This window comes from Nyctereutes procyonoides, unplaced genomic scaffold (assembly GCF_905146905.1).
Source record: "Nyctereutes procyonoides isolate TBG_1078 unplaced genomic scaffold, NYPRO_anot_genome, whole genome shotgun sequence".
Lineage (NCBI taxonomy): Eukaryota > Metazoa > Chordata > Mammalia > Carnivora > Canidae > Nyctereutes > Nyctereutes procyonoides.
The window spans coordinates 5,368,193-5,383,925 of NW_026575041.1; the positions used below are offsets into that span (position 1 = coordinate 5,368,193).

At 42.2% G+C, this 15,733-nt stretch overlaps 1 protein-coding gene across 3 annotated transcripts in view; it reads left to right on the plus strand.

Annotated features, from left to right (window-relative positions):
* The first annotated feature begins 9,629 nt into the window (after nucleotides 1-9,629).
* ACER3 (alkaline ceramidase 3) overlaps nucleotides 9,630-15,733 on the plus strand; it is a 162,963-nt gene continuing 156,859 nt past the window's right edge. Inside the window, exons 1-2 of one of the 3 annotated variants that reach the window (XM_055320475.1) lie at nucleotides 9,630-9,686; nucleotides 9,718-9,853. In XM_055320475.1, coding sequence (XP_055176450.1) covers nucleotides 9,751-9,853 — 103 coding nt within the window. In that variant the 5' untranslated portion in view covers nucleotides 9,630-9,686; nucleotides 9,718-9,750. The other 2 variants (XM_055320476.1, XM_055320477.1) reach the window with 2 other exon arrangements.

Genomic DNA, 15,733 nt, shown 5'->3' on the forward strand with positions numbered 1-15,733 from the left:
GGGCTGTTAGAAAAATTTTAAAAGGTAATACTGAAGAGTACTCATAACAGTGCCAGGAACTAAATCTTATGTAAGCATTACTAGTATAATCATTACATTTCATTTCGATCCTTGAAAATTCTCTTTTTCTCCTCTTCTATTATCTAGAATAATGCAGGAGATGGCTTGTGCCTAGGATAAGGGGGCCAAAGAGCAGTGAGGGGAAATGCTAAAAGACTAGGGGCCAAAGAAGCTTATGTAGCTTGAGTCAACAAAAATTGGCTGTGGAGGATGTGGGTGGCTCAGTCCATGAACTGTCTGGCTCTTGATTTCAGCTCAGGTCCTGATCTTGGGGTCATGAGTTCAAATTCCGGGTTGGGCTCCACAGTAGGCGTAGAGCCTACTTAAAAAAAAAAAAACAACAAACCCGACTTTTTGTTCTCTATAATCCAAGTTTCAGCTTAGTTTAGAAAATAGGTCTCACAGGAAAATCAGACCCAGATGTTCCCCACCATCTCTCTTGCGCATAGTGGACAGTATGATTCCCTGTGCTCCTTCTCCTTCATCAAGGAGACTTTCTCCTTCCTTAAAAGTAATAGTAGTACCACAATACCATGAAGTGTTTTGATCTCATTTGATTTCCCAGGCACTGTATTTTGCAATCTTTTTTTTTTTCATTTAATCCAAACGTGAAGTGACTTCTATTGCTTCCTCATCTTTTAAAAAAGATTTTATTTTTAGGGATCCCTGGGTGGCTCAGCGGTTTAGCACCTGCCTTCAGCCCAGGGCGTGATCCTGGGGTCCCAGGGTCGAGTCCCACGTCAGGCTTCTTCATGAAGCCTGCTTCTCCCTCTGCCTGTGTCTCTGCCTCTCTCTCTCTCTCTCTGTGTGTGTGTCTCATGAATAAATAAGTAAAATCTTTAAAAAAAAAAGATTTTATTTTTAAGTAATCTTCACACCCAACATGGGGCTCAAACTCACAACTCCGGGATCAAGAGTCTCACACTCTCACCAACTGAGTCAGCCAGGCATCCTTGCTTCTTCATTTTATAGATGGGGAAATTGAGGCTTATGGGGACCAAAATCACAGATTATTAAGAAGTGAGTTTGAGATACAAAGTAACATTTGCCACATTCCAGAGATGATGCTGTGGGTTATTTATTTATTTATTTATTTATTTATTTTAAGATTTATTTCTTTTAGAGAGAGAGAGAGTGTGAGTGAGTGGGGGGAAGGGCAGAGGGAGAGAAAATCTTCAAGCAGACCCCCCTGAGCGTGGAGATGGCCACAGGGCTTGATCCCATGACCCTGACATCATGACCTGAGCCAAAACCAAGAATCAGGACACTTAACCACCTGAGCCACCCAGGTGCTCACAGAGCTGCTACTCAGAGCTATGGTCAGTTTGTTTTATAAAAGTGGATATTTTACTTAATCTGAGAAATATCTGTGGATTTGCTCACATGCTAAGTCTAGTGCTAGGCACTGGGAACATAGAAATGTATATGGGTGATCATTTGCCCCCAGGAACGCATAGCTGCTTTCCGGGTACAAGCTGGTCAACAGGCAGTGAAGCCAAGTGTGGGAAATGCACAGGGTGCTACGGAGCAAGGAAAAGAAAGTATTAACTCTGCCTGAAGAGTGGAGCTTGGGGTCCAGCTACAGAGACAGGAGTTGAGTCTCAAAGTCTGGGATTGAGAGTGATGATTTCTTTAGTGATGTTCCTGGAAGCATTAGCATCAGCAGGTGCATACAAATTTATTCTGTGATGCTTGCCATGTATTATAAGTGAAAACAAGAAACCCCAAGAGGTGCTTGGATGGCTCAGTTGGTTAAGCACCTGACTCTTGGTTTCTTTTTTTTTAAATATTTTATTTATTTATTCATAGAGATGCAGAGAGAGAGAGAGAGGCAGAGGGAGAAGCAGGCTCCACGCAGAGATCCCGACGTGGGGCTTGATCCCGGGGCTTCAGGATCACGCCCTGGGCTGCAGGCGGCGCTAAACCGCTGCGCCAACGGGGCTGCCCTGACCCTTGGTTTCAACTCAGGTCTGGATCTGAGGGTTGTGAGCTGAGCCTCACATTGGGCTTGGCACTCTACAAGGAATCTGCTTAGGATTCTTTCTTTCCTCACTCCCCTCCCCCCCCACCCCCGTCTCTCTCCCTCTCCTAAGAAAAAAAGGAACTCCAAAATGATTTATATTTTTAAACTCTATTTTAATAAAATATACATATGTATATGTCTTAATAAAACACATGCACACACGTACAGAAAGATGTTTGGCCCATTATACACCAAAATATTATCCGTGCTTACTCCTGAGTGATGAAATATCAGATGATTCTTGAAATATATTTTTACTGTGGATTATATTTTTATTGTGTAAATAAATTTTATATTGTGAAATGTAACCTCATTGTGGCAATGTAAATTGGTACAACCACTTTAGAAAGCTATTTGGCATTATCTAATAAATGTGAAAATGTGCAGACTCTTCCATTCACAGGTAATATGCTAAAGAAACTCTTACACAGAACGCCTGGGTGGCTCAGTGGTTGAGTGTCTGCCTTTGGCTCAAGGCGTGATCCCGGAGTCCTGGGATGGAGTTCTGCATCGGGCTTCCTGCAACAACTTAGACTCATCCCAGGAAATGGATAAATACAATGGGGCATGGTCGTGCAATAGAAGACATTATAAAAGAGTAAAAACGAAGAAACTACAAGCTCTATATACAGCATAGATGAATCTTAAAAGTATAATATTGAGCCCCAAAAAAAGCAAGTCTATGAAGAATGCTTACTATATGAGTCTATTTTTATAAAATTAAAAAACATGCAAAATGTATGCTCAGGGATATATTCTTTGATAAAAGTATACAAAGATAAGAGAATGATAAAAACAAAATTCAGGGAGCACCTGGGTGGCTCAGTCAGTTAAGTGTCTGAGTCTTGGTTTCGGCTCATGTCCTGATCTCAGGGTAATGAGATGGAGCCCTCCGTTGGCCTCCACGCTGAGCTTGGAGTCTACTTGAGATTCTCTCTTTCCCTCCTGCTCATGCTCTCTCTCTAAAATAAGTAAATAGATCTTTTTTTTTTAAAAAGATTTATTTATCCATGAGAGAGAGAGAGAGAGAGAGGCAGAAACACAGGCAGAAGGAGAAGCAGGCTCCCTGCTGGGAGCCTGATGTGGGACTCAACCCCAGGACCCCAGGATCATGACCTGAGCCAAAGGCAGGCATTCAACCACTGAGAGGCCCAGGAGCCCAATAAATAGATCTTAAAAACAACAACAACAACAACAACAAAATTCAGGAAGGTGGTGGCCTCTGGAGGGACTAAGATTGGAGGATACATGGGATGTAAGGCACCAGTCCGGTTCTAGCTCTCAAATAGGTTCTATTTTAATCAGGTTCTATCTTATTATTATTCATAATATATTCAGTTACATACTATATATATATATTTCATAATAAAGTTATTTTTTCTCATCCATATTTTGAAATTTCCCATAATGAACATGTAGTGTTGATTATATCAAAAAGAGAGATAGCAAATGTAATAACATTTTAAAAATTGTTATTCACTTGTTTTTTTTTTTAATTGTTATTCACTTGTACCTTTCCTACCCTGGCCTTTTTATATTGTTCACTCACCACATATTCACTGAGGATTTACTCTGTACCGAGCTGTATGTTGGAGAGACAGTGATGCTCCATAGTTCCTACACTTATGGGTCTTACCCTTATGGGTGCTCTTTGCATCCCTGTAAAATTCTGAGTTTGGCTTTCACTATCAATATTTTAGAAATCTGGGCAGTCCCGGTGGCCCAGTGGTTTAGCGCTGCCTTCAGCCCAGGGCATGATCCTGGAGTCCCGGGATCGAGTCCCACATCGGGCTCCCGGCATGGAGCCTGCTTCTCCCTCTGCCTGTGTCTCTGCCTCTCTCTCTCTCTCTCTCTCTGTGTGTGTGTGTGTCTCATGAATAAATAAACAAAATCTTAAAAAAATATATTTTAGAAAATCATTAGCAATTTTTGTAAATGTAGCTGTTAAGCATCTGTGCTCTGAAGCTAGACGCTTCAATTCAAATCTTGGCTCTGATACTAACTAGTTATACATATTTAGGCAAGTAACGTCTTTGCACTTTAATGTCCTTAACTATGAAATGGGAGAGAGAATAATATCTACCTCATAGGGTTGTTTTAAGATTTAACTCAGTTAATATACTATAAAGAACCCAGGACAGGAACTGGCTCATGATAAATGTACAATAAATGATACCTATTTTTTTTTCTTTAAATATTTCCTGAGGACCGATTCTGTGTCAGGCCCCCCATGAGGAACTGGTGACACAGAAATAGAATGATCCCGAGTATGGAAGACGGATTCTTAAACAGACAACCACGAAATGCGAGAGAGCTATAGTGGAGGGAACCCCAGGGCTGCAGGAGCATAGATGGGCCCCCAGCCAGCCTGGGGGCAGGGGCTCTTCCCAGAGATGCTTGGGGTTATGTCCGCTGGTTGTAGGCTACTGCATGGTGGGCAACATACTAATATTCCCACATACAGGACCTAGGAAGTGTTGATAGGCTACCATAGATGTGCCAAGAGGTAACTGGTAGATCATAAAATCACTTAATTTGTGGTAAGTCTATGCATCTGGTTTCTGTGGTTTCAAATTTTCCTTTGCAGTTATGAAATGGTGCAACATATCTCATGTGGAAAAAATGGATTGCAGCTTGGATTTCTTTTGTTGTCTTGGGAACTAGTAAAAAGAGTTTTCACTAGAAATCTGGTTGAAAGCTCCCAAAAATTGGGTTCTCATTTGTTAGCTGAAAAATAAATACAGGGATTGGAAGAAACACAAATACCCAGTGATAAGGGAATAGTAACATGGATATATGATAATTCAGTACATTGTGGCATATCTGTAATACTGAATATAACTATTAATATGTTTACAAGGACTTTTTAATAGCATGAGAAATGCTTATGAAATATGAAATATAAAGGCAATATTAGCTCTAGCATGTAAAAAAATCAATAAAATCAATAGATAAAATGCTGGAAAAAAATACACTTACACGGGGATCCCTGGATGGCTCAGCAGTTTAGTGCCTGCCTTCGGCCCAGGGCATGGTCCTGGAGTCTCGGGATCGATTCCCACATCAGGCTCCCTGCATGGAGCCTGCTTCTCCCTCTGCCTGTGTCTCTGCCTCTCTCTGTCTCTCTCTCTGTGAGTGTCTCTCATGAATAAATAAATAAAATCTTAAAAAAAAATACACTTGCTAGTTGGTGGAATCATGAGTGATTCCTTTGTTTTTTGGAAGTTTTCTAAATTTTCCAATAGAATATATTACTCTCTTTTATAAAACGGCTTTATCGGAGCAACTGGGTGGCTCAGTTGGTTAAGTGTCTGATTTCAGCTCAGGTCATGATCTCAGGGACCTGGGATCAAGCCTCTGGCTCCATGCTTAGTGAGGAGTCTGCTTCTCGCTTGCCCCCTACCCACTTATGCATACCCTCTCTCTCTCAAGTAAAATCTTAAAAAAAAAAAACAAAACAAACCCAGCTTTATTAAGATATTATTAATCTACTATACTGTTCAGTCATTTAGAATACTTACTGTACATTCTAAAGTAGACAATTTTGGGGCACCTGGCTGGCTCAGTTGGTGGAGCATGAGACTCTTGATCTTGGTGTTGAGTTTGAGGCCCATGTTGGGTATAGAAAATACTTACAAAAATAAAAAGTCTTAAAAAAATAAAGCATACAATTTTATTTTATTTTATTTTTGCATAATCAGAGTTGTGCAACCATTGCCACATCTAATTTTAGAATGCTTTCATTGTCCCAAAAGAAACTTTGTACCCATTAGCAGTCACTTCCCATTCCCACTCCCTGTTTTAGCCAACCACTAATTTACTTTTTATGTCTGAAGATTTGCCTATTCTGGATGTTTTATATAAATGGAATCTTATAATATTTACCTTTTTGTGTTTGGCTTCTTTGATGTAGCATAATGTTATCAAGTTCATTTATGTTGTACTATGCATCAGTATTTCATTTCTTCTTTTTGTCAAATAATATTCCATTGCATGGATAGTCCATATTTTATTAATCCATTCATCAGTTTCCAGTGTTTAGCTATTATGAATAGAGCTGCTATGAACATTTTTGGACAATTTTTTGTGGTCATAAAATGTTTTCAAATTTCTTGGTATATAGCTAAGAGTAGAATTGTTAGGTCCTACAGTAACTCTGCTGAGTGCCAAGCTGTTCCCCAAAGTGGTTGTATCATTTTACATGCCATCAATGTACGAGAGTTCCAATTTTTCTATGTCTTTGACAATATTTATTGTTTGTTTTTGATTATAGTCACCCTAGTGTATGTGAAATGTGGTTTTGATTTGCATTTCTCTAATGGCAAACATGAGTATCTTTTCATGTGATTATTGGCATTCATCTTCCTTGGAGAAATATCTAGTTATATCCTTTGCCCATTTTTAAGTTTTTTGTGTGCGTTTTTACTGAGTTGTAAAAGTTCGGTACATATTCTGAACACAAACAAGTCTCTTATCAGATAGATTATTTGTAAACGTTTTCTTCTTCCTTTTGGGTCATCTTTTCACTTTCTTGATGGTGAACTTGCAACAAAGAGTTTTTGATTTTGATGAAGTCCAATTTATCTATTCTTTCTTTTGTTGCTTGTGCTTTTGTTATTTTATATACGAAACGGCTGCCTAACCCAAGGCTACAAAAATTTACTTTTATGTAAACTAAGAGTTTTATAGTTTCAGCTTTTAGATGTAACTCTGTGATTAATTTTGAGTTAATTTTATTTACTGTGGCAAGGAGTCTAATTTCATTCTTTTCACGTGGATATCCAGTTGTCACAGCACCATTTGTTGAAAAGACTATTCTTTCCCTTTAGAATTATCTTAGCATTCTTGCTGGAAATCAACTACCAAAAACTTAAGAGTTTATTTCTGGACTCTTCATTCTATTCCATTAATCTACATGTTTATCCTTATGTCAGTATTACACTCCCTTGATTAGTGTAACTTTGTAGTATTGAAATTGGGAAGTATGAGTCCTCCAACTCTGATCTTTTTCAAGATAGTTTTGGCTTCTCAGGGTCCCTTACATTTCCATGCATTGTTTTTATACTTGGGAAAGATTTGTTAGAAAGAGAAAGAGATATTGCTGATAAAACTATGAAATCTATTTTGTTTTCCAAGAGTGATACTACTGCAGTGCACCTGTTTTCTTGTTCAGGGGAATATCTCTCCCCTAAATTTTGTCCTGGCCATGGTAGATTTTTTTTTCCCCACTCTTGTTGAAAATGTGATGAAATAAATGCGCAGGGTATTGATTTAGTCAAGACTTCATCTTCTGCCTTGAGTCACTTGGTTGGGTCAGGGGTCCTTTCCACATAGGAGTTCCTACAACACCCTAATTTTTTATTTAGTCCTAGCAAAATATTATCACACTATTTTTGTGGTCTCTACACTATTTTCATTGTAATCTCATCAGCTAATCACATTTTTTTAAAAAAGATTTTCTTTATTTATTTGACAGAGAGAGAGAAAGCACAAGTAGGCAGAATGGCAGGCAGAGGAAAAGTAAAAAGCCGGCTCCTTGCTGAGCAGAGGACCTCCCCCCCCCTCAACCGTCACCTTGCAGGGCTTGATCTCAGAACCCTGGGACCATGACCTGAGCCAGAGGCAGACGTTTAACAGTCTGAGCCACCCAGGTGCCCCACTTTTTTTTTTTTTTAAGATTTTATTTCTAAGTAATCTCTACACCTTGTGGCTCGAATTCACAACCCCAAGACCAAGAATCCCAGGCTCTACTGAATGAGCCAGCCAGGCACTCCAACTCTAGCAAATCACTTTTGAGTATGTATTTCTGCATGTTCACTTTGAATATACAAATGTATGTGTATTTATTCATTTATAAATTATATATACATGATTATTATGCATATTAAAAACATATACAAAACATATTAGAGGTTGAGATTTTTTAAAGAAGATTTTATTTATTTATTTGACAGAGAGATTGAAAGCACAAGCCAGGGGAGCTGCAGGCAGAGGGAGAGGGAGAAGCAGGCTTCCTACCAATCAGCAAGCTGACATGGGGGTCAATCCCAGGACCCTGGGATCATGACCAGAGCAGACACCTAATCGACTGAGCCACCCAGGCACCCCTAGAGGTTGAGATTTTTTAAATGCTTAGAAATAGATGTTTTCCCACACCTCAGTGGCTTTTATTTCTCTGGAGACTGCACCCTTGGATCTTTCCCAGCACCAGCTAAGGGCCAGGTAAAGAGCAAAAGCTCAATGTCTGCTGTTCCAAAGGAAATGTTCAGAAATCCTGCTATTTCTATTAATACACATTGCCTCTATTCCTAGGTTCTGCACCCTACAAGTAAAGCTTTTGCATCTGTTACCTGCTGGGGTCACTTTGCAGAGAAGCTGTGGGCACATCGCCCCTTGATTTCTCTTTTACCTGTGATTGCACCTTATCCCACTAGTTCCTTTAGAAAATAGCAATTGTATCATACTTAACTATAATCTTCATTTCAAACTGAACAGTCAGGCAGAGAACGGACAGCAAGCTTTCCCATCAGGATGTATCACTGGAGGGTATGAACAAAGGGCAAGGGAGCTCTTGGGGGGGACAGGAAGTGCTTCAGGAAGCTGGATTTTAAAGGGCCAGTGGGAGTTAGCCAGATAGAGAAGAGAGGAAGGCAGTCCCAGATGAACAGCAGGGGCAAAGGCTGAGATGGGAATGGACCCAGCACATTCCGAACTAGGGAAGAGTTTGTGTAGCTGGACACGAGGGGCGGGAGCAGCTGCATTCGTGTTTTTAAAAGATTCATCTGGCAGCGTTGTGTAGTATCGGGGTCATAAGGCTGGAGGTAGGGGAGGCTGTTGGTTGCCTGGAGAGCAGGGCAAAATATAGGTAGACCCTGGAAGCCTCTGGGCTTGGAAGCCCCGTCTCAAGCAGCTGTTTTAGTGCTTTGACTTCATTCTTTCATAGGACCTTAACGCCCCCGCCCTCCCCTTCTTCTTCTTCTTCTTCTTTTTTTTTCTTTTCCCTCCAGGGTCGTTGCCCTTTCCCCTTGTCCCCAAGAGACATTTACCTATACCTTTATCGGAAAATCACTGTTTATTTCCTAGGGGTCCCGGGGGCGGGGAGAGTTCTGTTTCGGGGCTCGGTTCGGGGCCTGCAGTCAAAGAAGGAGACACCGAGGTGCAACTCTGCACAGGTTTTATCAGGTCAGGCCAGGGCTTGTGGAAAGCTCCCATCCACCCCGCCCTAGTGAAATCAACCCCCACACACAGACACACAAATAGAGGCTCAGACGCGTCCAGAGGCCGAGGGCAGCAGGAGGATTATCAGGCACCGCGAACCTGCAGCCAGGGGCGTGTGTGGGTGGGACAGGCGGCCCGGGCGGCCGCCGCACGGCCCTTCCGCGGGCAGCGGGGGCCGAGGGAAACCCTAGAGCCCTCGGGGTGGGCGGGGCCCCGGCCGGCGCGGTGGGCGGGGCCTCCCCGCCGGGCACTGCCGCTGACGGCGGCGGCCCCGCCCCCCGGAGGGCGAGCGGGCGGGGCGTGCGCTGAGCGCGCGAGCAGGGCCCGAGCCGGCCTGGGAGCCTGCCGAGCCGAGCGCTGCGGGCTGAGGAGCGCTTGGGCGGCGGCGGGCGGCGGCGGCGGCGGCGGCGGCTGAGGCGGCGGCGGCGGCTGAGGCGGCGGCGTGCGCGATGGCTCCCGCCGCGGACCGCGAGGGCTACTGGGGTCCTACGACGTCCACACTGGACTGGTGCGAGGAGAACTACGCGGTGACCTGGTTCATCGCCGAGTTCTGTGAGTGCGGGCGCCAGCGCCCGGGCCTGAGGCTGGAGGCTGGGAGGGAGGGCGCCGGGGTGAGGGGAGACGCCGCGTGAGGGAGGCGGAGGGCGGACCTGGCCGCCGGGGAGGCCCCAGGCCCGGCCGGGGAGGCGGAGTGCGCCGCGCTGCCCGGGTGGGGAATCCGGTACGGCGGGTGAGGCGCGCCGGGGTCTGGGCGGCTTGCGGGCAGCGGAAGGGAAGCGGGGAGCGCCCGCCGGACCCCCGCGGAGGCCTGAGGAGGCAGGGCCGGGTGGGGATTCCTGTCGCGGCGGCCCGAGGGCCGGCTGGGAGAGAGTGAGGCTCTGCTCGTTAGAATGAGGGCCCCGGACACCTGCTCCTGCTGTTGCCGCCGCCGCCTTCGGCCTACGGGCACGGGGCGACCGGCAGGTCCTAGGCTAGTTTGACCCCACACGCCAAGGCGCCCAGGCCTTTCCCTTCCCAGGCTCTGTCCTCGTCGGTCCTCTTGGGTCACCTCTAGGGAAGGTGCCAGGCTCACGAGAGACCCGGAGACCCAAGTGCCTTCGCCACCCTGCCTCCTAAGGGTTAGGGTTCATCCGAGGACACTACTGATTACACCTCCTGAGGACTTGGGGAGCATGTCTCTCAGCTGCTGCCCCTGACGGGCCCCAGTTGCCCCCTAGGTGTGTGCGTGTGCGTGTGCGTGTGCGTGCGTGTGCGTGTGTGTTTCACCAGGTCTTATTCCTCTAGGCTAGGGAAGCACAGGGAAAACCTGTCACTTCCTTTTATGCAGTTTACTTTGGTTAAGTTTTGAGGGCACAGTGTTTGATCCTTCTTCAGGTACGTACCTGCTTCTGGCCAAGTACAGAACGACAACTATATAAATATAAATATAAATATAAATATAAATATAAATATAAATACATTTTTTTGGGCTATTTCTTCTTTCTTCTCTCTTTTCTTTCTTATTATTCTTTTTTTTTTTTTTTTTTTTTGGCTATTTCTTCTTTTAATTGGATCCACTTTCTCAGCACATGAAGCAGCTCTTCGCTAACCTTCCCATGGTTGGGTCCTTTCCCCAGGCATTTGTTTGGCTTTGTAGGAAAGAGGCAAGAGTGTCATGACAGCTGATCCTACTCTACTCTTCACAGTAATTGGCTAAATTAAAAAACAACAGTAACAACAAAAGCCAACTCTTTGTACTGTTCAAGACTTTACACCATGATTTAGGCTGAGAGTCACTTATCCTGAACTACTAGTTTAAAGTAATGATTTTTAAGTAATAATGGAAGTATATGGACACAGGGATCATTTGTAGTGTAATTACTTGGCAGCCCAAATGTTGGCAAGGAAGCGCTTTATCAATTTGTTGTTAGATCATGTTGGCAAACCCATACCTAGTGCAGAGAAGGTCCCTGAGAGGAAAGGACTTAAAACCATGCTTTCTGACCTGGGAGTGTGTAGCATGAAAAAGAGAAACTTAGGTCTTCAAATATTGGATAGGCTGTCCTATAGAGCAGCTAGACTTTCTATATTTTTGGAATGTGGAATTAGAGTGTATGGATGGAAACTAAAGGTAAGGGGAGAGATTTTTACATCAACATGCAGAGACCTAAACTAAAGAATCATGGAATGGATTGAGGAGAGGTGGAGGTCACAAAGTGTTGAAACAGACTTTGCTCAACTAACTCACATGAATATATTATAGGGAATTAATGTTTAGTGAAGAAAAGAGATTGGCTTTAGTTGGCCCTTAGGTCCTTTGCATATTTATGGGTGGATATAGGTAATAATGGCTCTTAGTTTAGAACCAAGGATTAGAATCAAGAGAAAACTGACAGTTAAGTCATGTGAGCTATGAGAGTGCAAGATACTACTGTTCTGCCAGATAGCTCTGAGAAATGGGAAATGGCTTTTGGTCTTACCGTTCTCAGAGGAGGAAACTGAGCAGACTGCAGGGAGGGTTTTGACATAGGAATCAGGGGCTGCAAGAAGAGGGTAAGTGAATGTTGGTTGCCCCTTGCACATGTACCTTGGGAGAAAATTATCTGGAGGAAATTGAAGTCCAGTCTTCTTACCCAGGAGGAAGTGGGTATTTATCATATTTTGGAGTAAGAGAATTTGATCTTTGAAAAATATGCTGGTTAATAATGATGTTGAAAAATGCAGTTTTATCATTGTTATATTATTTATACTAATGATAGAAATATTAAAGATAATAATGGGAATAATAGCCATATCTTAGTGTTCACTGTGTACCATACTTTGCTAAGCACTTCATCTATCTTTTCTCTTTCATTCTTTTTTTTTTTTTAAAGATTTGTTTATTATTCTAGAGAGAGAGTACTTGAGAGAGAGTGGAGAGTGGGGCAAAAGGGAGAGAGAGAGAGAGAGAGAGAGAGAGAATCTTAAGCAGACTCCCTGCTGAGCTCAGAGCCTGGCCAGTTGTGGGGTGGGATTGGGGGGATAGGGGGTGATTCAATCCCAGATGCTGAGATCATGACCTGAGCTGAAATGCCCCAACCAACTGAGCCACCTAGGTACCCCTCTTTGATTTTTACGTAAGGTTGCAAAAAGTGGTGTAAAGATAGTAGTATTCAAGTTGAGGTCTGATTCTAAAGCTACTATATGCCATATTCTTTCACACTTCCATTGTTAAATATTTCAGAATCCTATTTTTTTTTTTTTTTTAGTTGTTGAATCCTATCTTTTACCACTAGGCTGTGTGTATTTTGAATAGTAAAAAGATGAGTTTCCAGAATTGCATGTTTAAATTTTTTTTAAAGATTTATTTATTTATTCATGATAGACACAGAGAGAGATTGAGAAAGAGAGAGGCAGAGGGAGAAGCAGGCTCCATGTCGGGAGCCCGATGCGGGACTCGATCCCAGGACTCCAGGATTGCACCCTGGGCCAAAGGCAGGCGCTAAACCACTGAGCCACCCAGGGATCCCCCAGAATTGCATGTTTAGATGTGGCAGCAGTTCTGAGTCACTGAAATACCTGAAAATCTGTGTCTTAGTATCATCCAAGATGAGTTCAAATTCTCCTCCTCCTCCTCTTCCCCCACTTCCTCCTCCTCCTCCCTCTTCTTCATTTCAAAATTCCTTTTTTGTTTGAGCAGATTGTAAAGGGGGGGGTAGTTTTTCTTTTTAATGGTCAAAAATGTTCGTTCCTTGGTGTGCCAGAAGTTATAGGCACAGGCAGTCCTCACTCTTTATAGTAGTGACTATGCAAGTTAAAACCTGGCAAAGTAGTCTTAATGATCAATGGGAAAGGTTATGATTGTTCTGTTACCTTTAACATTTTTTGTCAAACACTATAAACCCTCTTATTGTTGGTTATAAATCTATAGAGAAATGAAAAAAATAGCAAAACTAATATTTAGTACACTGTAATTTACTTTTATTTTTTTAAGATTTTATTTATTTGAGAGGGAGTGAGAGAGAGAGAGAGAGAAGAGCACACAATTGGGAAGGGCAGAAGGAGAAGGAGAAGCAGACTCCCTGCTCTGAGCAGGGAGCCTAATGTAGGGCTCCACCCTGTCACTCCAGGATCATGACCTGAGCTGAAGGCAGATGTTTAACTGGCTGAGCCACCCAAGTACCCTAGTAAACTATAATTTAAAACATTAAAAAAAACATTGAGAATTAAAATGTGTTACTCCTTTGTAAAAGAACTTATCAAGAATAGATTGAACGGTGCTGGCCTTCTTGTCGTATAACTTATGATATGGAATGAGTAATCTTTCTATGCCTTGATGAATTGTCATATTCCTTCTAAGTTTGGTTCAGCTTCAACATTTTACTCTTTGCACTTTTTTTTTTTTAAGGATTTTATTTATTCAGGAGAGACACACAGAGAGAGGCAGAGACATAGGCAGAGGAGAAGCAGGCTCCCTGCAGAAAGCCTGATGCAGGACTCTATTCCAGGACCCCAGGATCACACCTGAGCCAAACCAGACATTCAGCCACTGGGCCACCCAGGCGTCCCTCTTCGCACTTTCAATATTGTGAAATATCTCTGCGAGTTCTTCTAATGCAGAATTTTTTGCTGGTGTCACTTCTTCTAGTCCATCTTCATCCTTTTCTCACAACCACTTTTTCATTTATGTTGATAAGTTTGCCTTGACTAAGTGTCCCTGGCTACATACCTAGAGTCTCTTGACAGCAATCAATATTGTCATTGTCAGCTATTGCTTTGGTAACTCTGTTTATGTTTGATTGGAATTTCACTTCCAACATTATCACTTTTTATTTCTTTGCTACACTTTAATCATTGTTGGCTATTTCCCTCTTTTGATTATTCATTTTGTAAAGTGTCACGTACATTCATTACCAGGAGATGAGATAACTCAGCTACACCCTGCTGTCTGTGAGTGAACTGAATAACAGATGTGCAGTGAATAATCACCAACAGTTTTTGCCTTGATTTTTTTTTTAAGATTTTATTTACTTATTTATTTTTAGAGAGAGAGTGTGTGCATGGAGAGGGGCTTAGGGAAGGGGAGAGAGAGAATCTCAAGCAGACTTCCTGCTGAGCGTGGAGTGCATCACGGGACTAGTCTCATGTGGAGATCGTGATATGAGCTGAAATCAAGGGTTGGATGTGCTTAACTGACTGAGGCACCCAGATGCCCCTCAAACCACTTTTTAGACTTAAGTATGTAGTTGGTAATTACAGCTTAGTAATACTTGAAGGTTAAGAGTATTTAAATCTCATTTTAACTTAATTTTTACCCATGTTGTTCAAGATATTAAGTAGGAAGAATTGTCATTTGGCAGCACATATTGGAAGATATGATAATTTTTGTTTTTGTTTTTAATGGACCAATAATTGGTATGTGGGTAAATAAGAAGAACGAGGACCTCAAATGGTAATTTGGGGGAACTTTACTAAGTCAGAATACATAGAAGATGAACATTTATTTATTTATTTATTTATTTATTTATTTATTTATTTATTTATTTATTTATTTTAAGATGAACATTTAAATGAAAGTCTTGCCCAATGCATTTTAAGTTGTTTCTTTGATTTTGGGTTTACCCTGTTCCTTTGCCAATTATTTCTCCATTTGTAGGGAAGAAAAAAAAAAAAACCTGGCCTGGAGAGTTTTAGGTAGTGCAAAAAAGTATTTTAAAAGAAGTAGAAGTAGGGGCAGCCCGGGTGGCGCAGCGGTTTAGCGCCGCCTGCAGCCCAGGGTGTGATCCTGGAGACCGTGGATCGAGTCCCACGTCAGGCTCTCTGTATGATGCCCTCTGCCTGTGTCTCTGCCTCTCTCTGTCTCTATGAATAAATAAATAAAATCTTAAAAAAAAAAAAGAAGTAGAAGTATGGAGAAACATTTTAGGACCCAGCAAAATGATAGAGCCTAAAAGAGATAGCAGAAGCAGTTAGTAGTGACACAAAAGTCCTACGTGTTTACTGTGGGGAAAGTACATAGTATAATGACTTGGAGCCAGGATTGAGATTCCTATTTGAACTTTGCTCAGTTGAATGTTGTAGCTTTGGGCAGATTACTCAGTCATTCTTTGTATCAATTTATTTTCTATAACATGAGAATCATAACCCATATTTAAGAGGGTTATGAGAATTAAATGTTATGTGTGAAAGTGTACGGTGAGGTGAAGGATCTGGCAAATACTAAGTTCTCAATAAATATTAGTTGAATTGGAATCTAGTCAGAATAAGTTTAAACATAAATCATGCTGTGTTACAGTTGAGGCCTCTTCATCTGTGATGGTTAGTTTTATATGTGAACTTGACTAGGCTATGATATCCATTTATTTAATCAAATACTAATTTAGGTGTTGCTGTGAAGGTATTTTATAAATGTGGTCAACATCTACAATCAGTTGACTTTAAGTAAAGATTACTGTCAGTAATGTGGGTGGGCCT